This window comes from Homalodisca vitripennis, chromosome 2 (assembly GCF_021130785.1).
Source record: "Homalodisca vitripennis isolate AUS2020 chromosome 2, UT_GWSS_2.1, whole genome shotgun sequence".
Taxonomy (NCBI): domain Eukaryota; kingdom Metazoa; phylum Arthropoda; class Insecta; order Hemiptera; family Cicadellidae; genus Homalodisca; species Homalodisca vitripennis.
The window spans coordinates 29,276,719-29,288,846 of record NC_060208.1 but is presented as its reverse complement, the minus strand read 5'-3'; the positions used below and the strand labels follow the sequence as shown (position 1 = coordinate 29,288,846).

The 12,128-nt window shown below is 34.9% G+C and overlaps 1 protein-coding gene across 1 annotated transcript in view; it reads left to right on the top strand.

The window, feature by feature from the left end:
- The window catches only part of LOC124353746 (pre-mRNA-splicing factor ATP-dependent RNA helicase PRP16-like), a 51,600-nt gene that overhangs the window by 34,351 nt on the left and 5,121 nt on the right, over positions 1-12,128 (top strand). Inside the window, 4 exon segments of the mRNA XM_046803733.1 lie at positions 28-178; positions 2,242-2,413; positions 4,284-4,425; positions 11,158-11,318. Of these exon segments, the coding sequence (XP_046659689.1) occupies positions 28-178; positions 2,242-2,413; positions 4,284-4,425; positions 11,158-11,318 (626 nt within the window).

Here is a 12,128-nt window from a genome sequence, read left to right as displayed (position 1 = left end):
CGACCTCTTGTTCCTCTTGTTTGGTAGGCTGTACACTGAGCGACAGTACAAGGAAGAGCTGTTGGTGACCACAGTACCGGAGATACAGAGGACGAATCTAGCCAACACTGTGTTACTGTTGAAGAGCCTAGGAGTCCAGGACCTGCTGCAGTTCCACTTCATGGACCCTCCACCACAGGTTAGAGCTGACTGAACGTAAGAATCATGCAGTCAAAACTAACATGGATTGCATGTTATTTTAATCCTATTAGTACTTTAATCAGTGCATAAATTAAAAGCTAAAACAACATGGCAATTCTATTACATGATGTCAAGTCAGATTTGTTCTCAAGAAAGATAATGTTTATATACTAAGAAACATAACAAACTGTTATGGAAACACACACAACATTTATGTTTGTCTCTGGAATAATTATGACTCTTTCAGAACAACCATGTCAGTAATATTTTGGAATTATATAGTTTTTTAATAAATGATAGTGAAATATTGTAGTTTACTCCGTTTCTGGCAACTATTGTGCTAAAACCGTAATAATGTACAAAAATTATTTATCTTCATAACTTCTTCATATCCAATTTCAGGAATCAGTGTAATTCAGTTGCATTTGGTAGGATGAATTCATTATAGACAATAGACAATAGACAAGTTTCTTTATTGACATATTCTTAAAGAATAGTAATAGAGTCACATATTACAAAAAGTTAGCTTATGATGAAACAAAGTCAAGGTTTTTGTAGTCTCCATTCTCCATTGCAGGCGTTCAGGAACTCATCCAGTGTATAAAAAGGTTGATTTACTAGGAGGTTATGCAGTCTTCCTTGTAGGGCATTCCTCTTCAATCCTTTCATTGTATCTGGTAGAGCATTCCACAATTTCCGGCCGATGTAGGATGGTTTTTCCTCAAAGATTGCTGTGCGATGTGGGGGCAGAACATAGTTAGTTGCATGACGAGTATTGTACGAGTGGAAGTCTTTCCCTGTTTGAAGACTCAGACTATGAGCATGTAGAAAACTTCTTGAATGTACAGAGCAGTGATAGTCTTTATGCCAAGGGCTTGGAAGGCTTGCCTGCAGCTTTGTTGAGGTTCAAGGTCAGCGAGGATTCTGATGGCTTTTTTCTGTAGGATGAGCACCCTGTTGAGGTTCCCAGCAGAGGACCCACCCCATACAGCAAGCCCATACCTCATGTGCGTTTCTACTAGTGAATAGTAAGCTGTTTTAGCTGTTTCTAAATTTCCAGTCCATTTTATGCGCCGCACAGCATATATACCTGTGCTGATTTTTTTACACATGCCATCTACATGCTCTGTCCAGTTTAGACTTCCATCCAGGATGACTCCTAGAAATTTAACGTGGTTTTCAATTTCTACGTCAGGTATTTTTGGAATGTAGTCTTTTCTTTTACTAAAATTAATCTGTATTGTTTTTGATGGATTTACAGCCAAGTCATTCTTGACCGCTTATGGAATTAATTTGGAATTGATGCAATAAAGACGGCTTAGCAGAAAGTTTTACCCTAAACAAATAATACTGCAAGAATTATATGCTGTTCTAGTGAGTAACTATATTAAATAGTGAATTATAAAGTAAATTATAAAGCTTCAGGTCATGTATAGTAAAAAAATTAAAAAAAGATTTGTGGTGTGTAAATCGGAGCTGGACAAAACGTTCAATATACAGAAAACATTTTGGATATCACCTTTACTCTATCATTTAACTTTTCCTTTTATTCCCTATGCAATAAAACTCGGTTTCTTTCAGAATAAAAAAGGAAAAATTTAAACTCATACTGGAAATATTTTATTTTTTGTAGGGACAGAAAAAAACAGTGATCTATGCACTCTTTACATCCACTGTAAAAAACACATTTAAAGCAAATCCTTTACCTAACAATGAACAGAAGGAGATTGATAAGTGTAAATAACTCATTTATATATTGAAATGTTTTAGGAGTAACTAGATAACAACTTGGATATTCTTCACATAATCATTGTATGATAAACCTTGTTAAATTGTTTGTAATTTATTCATGATCTGCTTGGTGTTTTCAGTTTTAACAGTAATTTATAAGATTTTTAATGTTTATTGAATTGTTTTTCTATTCAGCTCCTTTGCTACATAATTAATTGTGGTGTTTATTGGTCCTCAGCTTTCTACCATTATAATGCAGCATTACATCGTGTATGATGATCTCCTCAGTCGAAGTGAAATATCAACTGATTCTCCATCTGTTTGTTCCAGGACAACATACTGAACTCACTGTACCAGCTGTGGATCCTAGGGGCCCTCGATCACACGGGTTCCCTCACGCCCCTAGGGAGACAGATGGCTGAGTTCCCCTTGGACCCGCCGCAATGCCAGATGCTCATTGTCTCCGCACAGATGGGCTGCACTGCCGATATACTCATCATAGGTTAGTGATTTGTCACTGTGTAACGTTTGTTGTTGACATCATTGAGTGTGGTGTACGTCTGTCTTGTCTGAATGTAAAATAAACCCTTTAATTTACTTATAAAAACATAAAACAAGATTTGTTGTAGAGAATTCCATAGGTACAAATATTGTATACGTTTACTGACAAAAATGAATATGTATTTAGTTTTGTTTTAATGATTTAGTATAAAAATATCTAAAAATTATATTCAGTATTTTTCTATATTATATTCCTTTTTTATGGAGATTTCCTGGAAACCTGAACACAGATCTGTATAGTAAATACATTTTACAAAAATTTACAGAATATGACTAGAGGTGTAGAATTGTTTAAAGTCAGGAGGTTGATGTTTCATTTCCATAGGCTTTAGTGCATCCCTTAAAAATATTGCACTTTCTAAATTGCCACTCTTTGAAATAAAATAATTCTTTAGGTGGTTATTAATTGAACAACTGTGGGGTCAAGCTTCTGTGTTTATAGTTAAAAATCTACATGCAATTCTGATTTCTTCATTCAGTACTATGGTTTCATCACTGGCGCCCTCCATACTATGAGTATTACTAAATTCAAGATATTTTCTCCTGGCAATTAAGACACACAATATATTTTAATATTACTGTTCTGCTCCTAGTATACCTAATCAAACTCTGTTTTCATTTTCTATATTTTTTTTACCTTCAAGATTCTATATGCTAAATTCTAATTAGTTTTTATACTTCACCCATGCATTTTTTCAACATACTAGTTTTTACATAAATCAAAGTCAAATCCTCTTTATTAAATTATTATGAATAGTTACAGTGTCAATCAAAAGATCATTAAATCACCAACCTTGTCAACAAATAATTAATTACATTTACTAAATCTATTATTGACAATAAAACCACTGTAGATAGATATGTACAGATATATACATAGATATGTACATAAAACAATACATTTACACTTTTTAAATTGGTATTGCTAATATGTTTTAAATGTTTTACTTCAAGTTTTCTTATCAATTTCTTGGAGTGTTTTGTTTACATACATTAGAATGAACCAGTAATACGTAGTGAAAGCAACAGTATACATGCTCCCAGAAGTTATTTTTAAATATTAACATAATAAACAACTGTCACCAATACCCATATGATGCTACGACATTACAATAATTCCCATTCGAGTATAGTGAAACTTACAAGGGTTATAAGGAAAGTAAGGTTCCAAAGTACATAGTCCTCGAGGGGAATTTATGTTACGAGAAGTTGGTACCACTTGACTTACTATAATGGGAAGCCATAAGCGAACAAGAAGGCCCAATAATTATTAGTTGACATTGCTAAAGTTACAAATGAAAGTGTTAGATAAAATCCTTATGTTTCAGGATTTTTCACCTGAAGTAGAAAGCAGAGATACAAAGCATTTAATACACCCCTTTCACACCTATTTTGTGACACAAATTTGGTTATTGTAACACTTAATGATGGCAATTGTCTATAATTCTGTTATTTATGTATTTCACTTTAAACGTTAAACCCAATAAATAAAACATTTTAAAAATCAGTAAGAACATAATTATTATACATCAAATTAATTTTTGATGTACAATGATTAATCCCTTACTTTTCTTAAATCTTCATGTAGACATTTATAGAATATTTAACATAATCAGTGTTAGGGGACGGTGCATCTGTACAAGATGAACATGAAGTATAATTTAACCATTAATGTGTTACATGGAACACAAATAAACAGTTTGGTAGCAGAGCTCATACAAATTAAAATTCTATACTTAAATTTATAAACACTTTTAATAGAGTACTTCAGTAAAAGAGAGCCAAAATTCAGTTGTAGATTTTTGTTCCAGTGTCAATGTTGTCTGTTCCGTCAATATTCTACAGACCCAAAGGGAGGGAAGAGGAGGCTGACTCTGTGAGAGAGAAGTTCCAAGTGCCTGAGTCTGATCATCTCACCTTCCTCAATGTCTACAACCAGTGGAAACAGAACAAGTAAGTGAGGAGGGGCTGTGGTTGTGTTAACTCTCTTCAATAGCAAGTCCCGCAAAGTGAAGATTTGCTAATTCAATTTTTTACTACCTCCTCTGTACATTATAGAGTAAAGTATTATGATTGTAAAAAAAAACCAATTTTGGTTTGGAATAGGCATAATTTTTTTTGAAAACGTTTTCTCTAAAATTTCAATTAGTGTATACACATATACATGTATTTTCAGCCATGATAAAATGAACGAACTTTGACCGAATTCGATATGGAGATGAAACTGATAAATATTAAAAAACGTTTATTCTGGAACACTTTTTTTAGCCAAATCCCACGTTTTGTGCCAAAAATAAACAATTATCTATAAATCCATTTTATTTATTTTTATCTATTTATACATATTTAAGTTATGGAAAAACTGCATTTTTCAAGAGTTTTTGTTCAAAACATGATTTTTTTTAAGCTTTAAAACTACTATAAAGCAGAGAAATTACATTTTGGCCAAAATACAGTTTATCACAATTATGATAAGAGAGGATCGTGTTGACAGTTAGATTTCGATAAAATATCTACATGTACAGTATAGTAAGTTCAATTTATAATTATCACCAACAATCTTTTACATTTCTTTAACAGTTACAAATTTTTAACCCTTTGCACGCCAAGTAATAACGTATATGTTTTGCCCTAGCGCCAAATTACTGAATATTTTAATTTTTTGAAAACTGTAAAGCCATTTTTTTATTTGTTTAAAGTAATTGGTTTAAAGAATAAAAAACCCATTGAAATGCTTTTATGGGCATTTTTTTAAACGAAATATAGATATTTTCTATTTTAAGGACCAGTAGGTATGAAATGAATGAAAACATTATTTTGATAAAAACTATATAATTTTTTACAAACTTATACCGTACATGAAGTATATATGAATGTGTGATAATAAATAAATACACATTTTGGAAAACAGTAAAAAGATATCTTTCAAACTGGTTTCTGTTTTTTTTTACGAATAATCGTCCAAAGTATGAAACGCCTCAAAAAAAACTTCTGGGTGTAACGCTGGATTGTCTGTACATGTCTTGCATGATTATACAGGTTTCTTTTCTCAAGCCCTTTTTGAGACAAACTAACGCACCATCTTGCTGTTTCCTTTTGGTCTCTTCTGAATAAAATGTGGTTTCTTGTTCAAAACGTTCAGCGGGTGGTGTTCCTTGACCTTGAGTGGGTCAGCCGCGGCGGCCCCGTCTGCTCATTGGTTGCGCCAGTTTGCCTGCAAACGAGATCCTTCACTAAACTTTTTCTAAATTGGGCGTAATGTTGTGTGTCAACGGCTTCTTCAAGTTTTGTTTCTGTACAATGTCTTTGTACAATATGTAGGAATTTACAATTCCTACCTCAAACAGCCAAAAAAAAATGTTTTTCTGTACCACTTTCGTGACCGTCTCAAAAAATTGTAGGATGAAATAAAGTGGTCACTCCGGTCCACTGCTCCCATATGCCTGGTGTAGTCTAAGACTACATTTGGTTTGGCTGTTGGAGGTTTGTTCGGACCACTTACTGGGTACATCAATCATGTCTGTCATGCTGCCTTTATTATTGGTGCTCAGCAAGTGAAAAACTACTCTTTTGTCACGCCAAGAAACAACTAATATATTATTATTTCTCTGTGATATAATATCACCCTTTTTCATTTTTTTTGATTTCGTTTTTTTAGATTTGGAGGCATGCCTACTCTAGTTGGCATAACAGTGCCTGTGAGAAAACAATTGGATTTTTTAGTAGCTCCCTGGCTAGTTCTGGGCTAGTAAAAATACCTGTCGGTATAAAACATGTAAGCCACTTACAGGATGAGCTGGATCTTTCAAAATTATGCGCTGTCTCACTTGTAGCCCCCCTCACCACAATTGATAAATTGTTCTTTTAACGAAGGAATTTTTCCCTCGCCTCTAAAGAAAGCTATTATTGCACCTGTTTTTAAGAAAGGTGATCATACCCAGCCTAATAGCTACAGGCCGATATCTCTGATATTGCCTGTTTTTTGGTAAGGTAGTGTTCTTTGAAAGCCTCTTTCTCTCTAGATGTATATTATCCTTTATAGATAAATTCAAAATCATTTCGAATCACCAATTTGGTTTTAGAGCTGGTAATAATCCACAACAGATGCTGTCATTCAGCTAACTGAATTAATAGTTAAAGGTCTTGAAGAACGAAATTCGACGCTTAGCGTCTTTTTAGACTTATCCAAAGCCTTTGACTGTGTGGATCATTTGATCCTTCTTGATCGATTAGTGGCTATGGTACATCCGAGTGGAGTCCCATTAAACTGGGTTCAATCATACCTAAGTAATAGGAACTCAACAAGTTCAGATCTGCGGTACATTATCTAAAGCTTTGAAAATAAGATATGGTGTACCCCAAGGATCAAATCCTGGGACCTATACTTTTCTTATTATATGTGAACGATGTTGCATCATCAGTCAATTCCGGAAACATCATACAATATGCTGATGACACAACTGTTTCTTTTTAAATCGAATAACATGTCAAATCTTGAAATTCAAACTTTTTGAAGGGCTGAATAGCTGTATTCAATATTTTAATATGCACAATCTAAACACTAACAATTCTAAAACCAATTATATATTTTTTTGTAACCGAATACCTGTAAACGGTCCATAGGCCAACAGTGATGTTTGGGAGAAGAAGAACTCAACGAAGTATATAGTTACTAAATTCCTTGGTATATTCTTAGATAGAGATTTGACATGGAATGTACATGTGGACAATGTATGTAAAAAAGGTCTCATCAGGCATTTATGCTCTGAGATAACCTGTCAAAATTTTGTTCAAGGCAGATTTCATGAGAACGGCTTACTATGGGGTTTGTATTTTCTTTATCTGTCCTATGGCATTGCATTATGGGGCAGTTGTGGGAATGCAGCTTTTCTGAGACTTTTTCAGACTACAAAAGAGAGCGCCTCAGAGCGATTCTGAAATTGAAAATTAGGGACTCGTGCAGGAATAAATTTAGGGAACTTGAGTTTTTGTCACTGCCCTGCTTATACATATTTGAGACAATAATATATTGCCGTTCGAAGTGTGTGCTGACGCAGGGTAGGGACGTTCATAATTACAATACTAGAGGCCGGGGAAAATTTCAGAGTTGCCCAACATAGACTAAAATCTTACGAGAGTCTACCATCTGAAGTTGGTGTAAAATTTTTTGAACAAACTTCCTGATAATATAAAGAACCAGACGAACCCTATGCATTTTAAACGATTACTTAAGCGTTATTTAATATTAAATGAGTTTTATATAGCGTGAGCGAGTTTATGGAACATACAACTTGATCGGACATCTCTCACTGGGGTGTTGACATGTCTATTCTTCATGTTGACATTGTTAATTTTAGGAGTAGATCTTGTCTTTTATTAGGTACAATTGTTTAAATAAAATAATTTTAAACATTAACATAATTTATTGATAAATCTATAGAATTACACGATAGTTATAGATGTTATGACGATTGCTATACAAATTTTTGTATTTGTCTTCTGGGCAATAAAGAATTGTGAAATTGTGAATTGTGAATTACTGACTCACAAAGAGTTTTTACTATCTGTGTAGTTTTTAGAAGATTTGAGTTTGGTATAAGTTCCCGCTTTCCAAAATAAGGGATAAAATCATATATGTAGCCGTTTTGAACAATCAGATAACACACAAATACTTTCATTCCAAATTTGGTTGGGTTTTTGAGGATTGTAAACCCGAAAGCTTACTGTACCTTTGAACGAGATGGTTGCTCTCATCCACAGCGACTGCACTACTCGGAGTGTAAAATAATTTTACACATCTTGCTCATATGATCAATTAGAGGTTGTATGAGGAAGCCTCCTATTGGTTTGACACCACCTCGATCGTGATTAAAGTGAATTTGCCAAAAAAATGTTGAAAATTCGTTTTTGGAAAAGATATCACTAAAAAACTTTATACACGATTCCCATTTAGTACTAAAGTATTCTTCAATGGAGGTCATTGGAATCAGGCCCATATTTATGATTACGCCTAGGAAAGCTTTCAAATCACATGCTGTTATGTCATTCCATCTTTTCAGTCTTGAGTTAGGTGAAATATTTGTGCTGATTTTTTTTGTTTGCATTTAGATTAGTTTCAAATACAATATAATCAATTATTTCGTCGTTGAAAAATAAATCAAAATATTCAATTGGTTTTGAATCGGAATCAAAAAGAAAATAGGCAAGTTAGCTCCATGATTTACACTGTAAATTGGTATTGAATGGCTAGGACCTGTATCATAGTTAGTTTTACCTCAGTCCATGGAAGATTTCTTGTAGGCCTATTTGAGGTTGATGCTTGAGTGTCATCTTCAGAGTCAGATTCACTTTCACTCAAATTATGCAAAATAATGTACCCTGTTGCTCAACATCCTCGACTTCGTCAACATACACTTGAAAACCTGTGGCGTTCATAATCCCAAGAATCGAAATCGTCAAAGTCCGGATCGTTCCCCCCCCCCCTGCGTTAGCCATAATTATGGCAAATAATATATTCACAAGTTACGTCCAAAATAATAAATAATAGTTATTACTATAGTAATAGTTTTAATAGTTCACAAGCACTAAACGTAATATAAACTAATATAACTGTAAAAACGTAAACTGTCAGTGAGCAGGAACACTAAAGATAGAACTTCACAGAATGGCGGCGCTTCACAGAATGGCGGCGAGTGTACTCGCTTTGGGGCGTTTCGAGAAGTACCGGAAACAAAACATGAATATAAAGAAACAGCTGTTACCGATCGATACTCCTCAAACGTTCAGTTGGCAACGTTGGCTATTTGCACTAGCCAGCAAAAGTGACTTTTCTCTGCCATCTAGCGGCCAATTCTACAACTATTAAACTATCTAATGTTGTAAAATGTAGTTCGTGATATAACTCGCTATGGGCGCTGGACGGACTTTTATCCATGCAATTAACTCGCTTATGGCGTGCAAAGGGTTAATAAATCCTTTATAACGGACAAAAAAAATTAACAAAAACATTATGTGTTCAAAATAATGGATTGAGGTTAATATATTTGAGATTGAATGAGATTTTTAATGTAATCAACAATAATTAAAAAATAGGTTATTCAGAAAGTAAGGAATGTTTCCCTCTGACGCGGCCAGTCGAGATGACAGGAACGTTTTCGCGTTGCCTGTTTTTTTTTTATATATATAGAATTTGAAATGTCTTCTGCAATCGAAAATCCCATCAGTTGTGAAAAGCGGTCTGTGATTCATTTATGTTGGAAAATAAATCAATAAAAATTCTTTGGGAACTGAAGTGTACAAGAACAACGTAATGACTGAATGTTCTGTCAGGAAATGGTGCATTCAGTTTAAAAATGACAGAACAAACATTCATGATCAAGAGAAGAGTGAACGTCCGACCGAACATTGTGATTGACGATCTGGTCACCAAAGTTGACGAAAAGATTTGTGAAAAAAAAACCAAGGTAATGTCTGCAAACTTTGTTGGCAAGGAAGATCATGACAACAGTGTTCTGGGACAGGCAAAGTATCCTTCTTATTGATTTTCTCAAGTATGGTGCAACAATAAACTCTGAGCAGTACTGCCAAACATTGCAAAACCTTCGGAGAACTGTCCAAAACAAGATCAGAGGAAAATTGTCATCCAAAATTTTGCCTTCACATGACAATGCCCAACCTCACATGGCAAACCGTACGCAAGAACTCGTTCAACTGGGAAGTTTTTCCTCATCCCCCACAGTTTTGATCTTGCTCCAAGTGATTTTCACTTGTCCCCAAAAATGGAGACCAGCACAGCGTTCTGACTACGAGGAGGAGCTCCAGGTGCACTTCACTAAGTGATTGAGATCACAGGCGGCAGAATTGTATAAAACAGGAATTTCAAAGCTTGTCTACCGCTATGATAAGTGCCTGAATTTATATGGTGATTGATTATGTTAAAAAGTGTATTTTAGTCCGTCTTTCACATGTATATAATGAAATGTTTTTCTTGTATTTGGTTTTTTTTTTAATTCCAAAAGTTCCTTACTTTCTGAATAGCCCTCATATAACATACACACTTGTATAAATAAATAAACATAACTCTAAAAATGTAATTAATTTTCCTTCATTTTGTTCTTTTTTTATTTAACAATTTCCAGTAAATCCGGTCACATTGACTTGGTTACAAACAATCAAACATTTTGTAACTGCAATGTAGGCTTTTCGAACAAGGAATGCTACATGTGCTAGCTCAATAATTTTCTCCTGCACGTAGGTCGAAGGGGAGGAGGTCTGAGAGGGAGAGAGTGATTTATAAAAATCCACACTATTTTTATAGACAATGACCACATTGAGTTATTACAACTATGCTGTATTCTTTTTACTCTTTGAACTATTCAAAATCTAAATTTTAAACATTGTACCTTTTTAAATGTTAAATTTTCATTCTAAAATAAAATTTCGTTCATATCCTTTATTGTACAGACAACCTGTTCACATAAGCTTATAAAGTTTTGTGGAAAACAGTTCCAGCGCTGTATTTACCATTTCCATAGTTATGTAATGTCTTTAAAACGTCATTCTGAAACTTTGGTAATACTTTGGTATCAATAAAAAAAGCTAAAATAGTGTTCAAAGGTTTATTCTTGGTACTTATATTAACCTCTTTTTGAGGCTACATTTCTAATATGAAAACCTATTTTTCAGCTACTCTGCGAGTTGGGCCAACGAACACTTCATCCACATCAAGGCCTTGCGTAAAGTGCGGGAGGTAAGACAGCAACTCAAGGACATCCTGGTGCAGCAGAAGATAGAAGTCGTCAGCTGTGGAACAGACTGGGACATCATCCGAAAGTGCATCTGCTCAGGTTAGTCACTTCTTGAACTATCTACTACTGAACAGGACTGTTAACCCTCTCCCGCTCGCAAGGCATGAATCGGCACGGCCACTACATAGCCACTGCAGCTTAAACGGCACAGATCGGCACGCACTGCTTTACCCAACAGAGCCGATAAGTGCTGCTCTCAAGTAGCAATAGTTTGTACTACTACGGGTTGTTTGCTATCAGGAGACCATTTACTTTACTTTTACAGTAGATTTATTCCATTATTTTGCTATTTATATTAGTTGTGCGGAAACAATGGCGGGTTGTAGTCGTACATTTCGTGACAGTGAAATCGATCTCGTTATTAGTAGTGATTGCGACGATTCAAGTGAGTGTAGTGATGTACCAGAGCTTTGTGAAGTGGTTGGTGGCATTGAGGATGTAGTTTGGAGTGATCACAGTGGCAGGGGCAGTGACGGCGAGCCAGACAATGACCTTCACCAAGTAATTGCGCAACAAACAACGCGCCACCGGTGCCCAGCTGTCCGTGTGCCCCCTCCCTGGTCTCGTACAGTCAACTTCATTGAACCAATACATAGTAAAATAATTAATATATATAATTATAGTTAATTACAATGACAGAACGTCTGTAAGTTGAGGCGCCGCGTATTTTGACCAAACGCGACCGGCAGAGCGAATTAATTGAGGTTAGAAGCACCGTGAGCGCCTGGAAACAATGCGAGCGGGAAAGGGTTAAAGCAAAAAATATAGGTTTGTCAAAAGGGTGTTTTTGTGTAGTGATTTTACTTTATGGAAAGTCAATTAGAGAAATTGCTTATTCCATGTTATTGT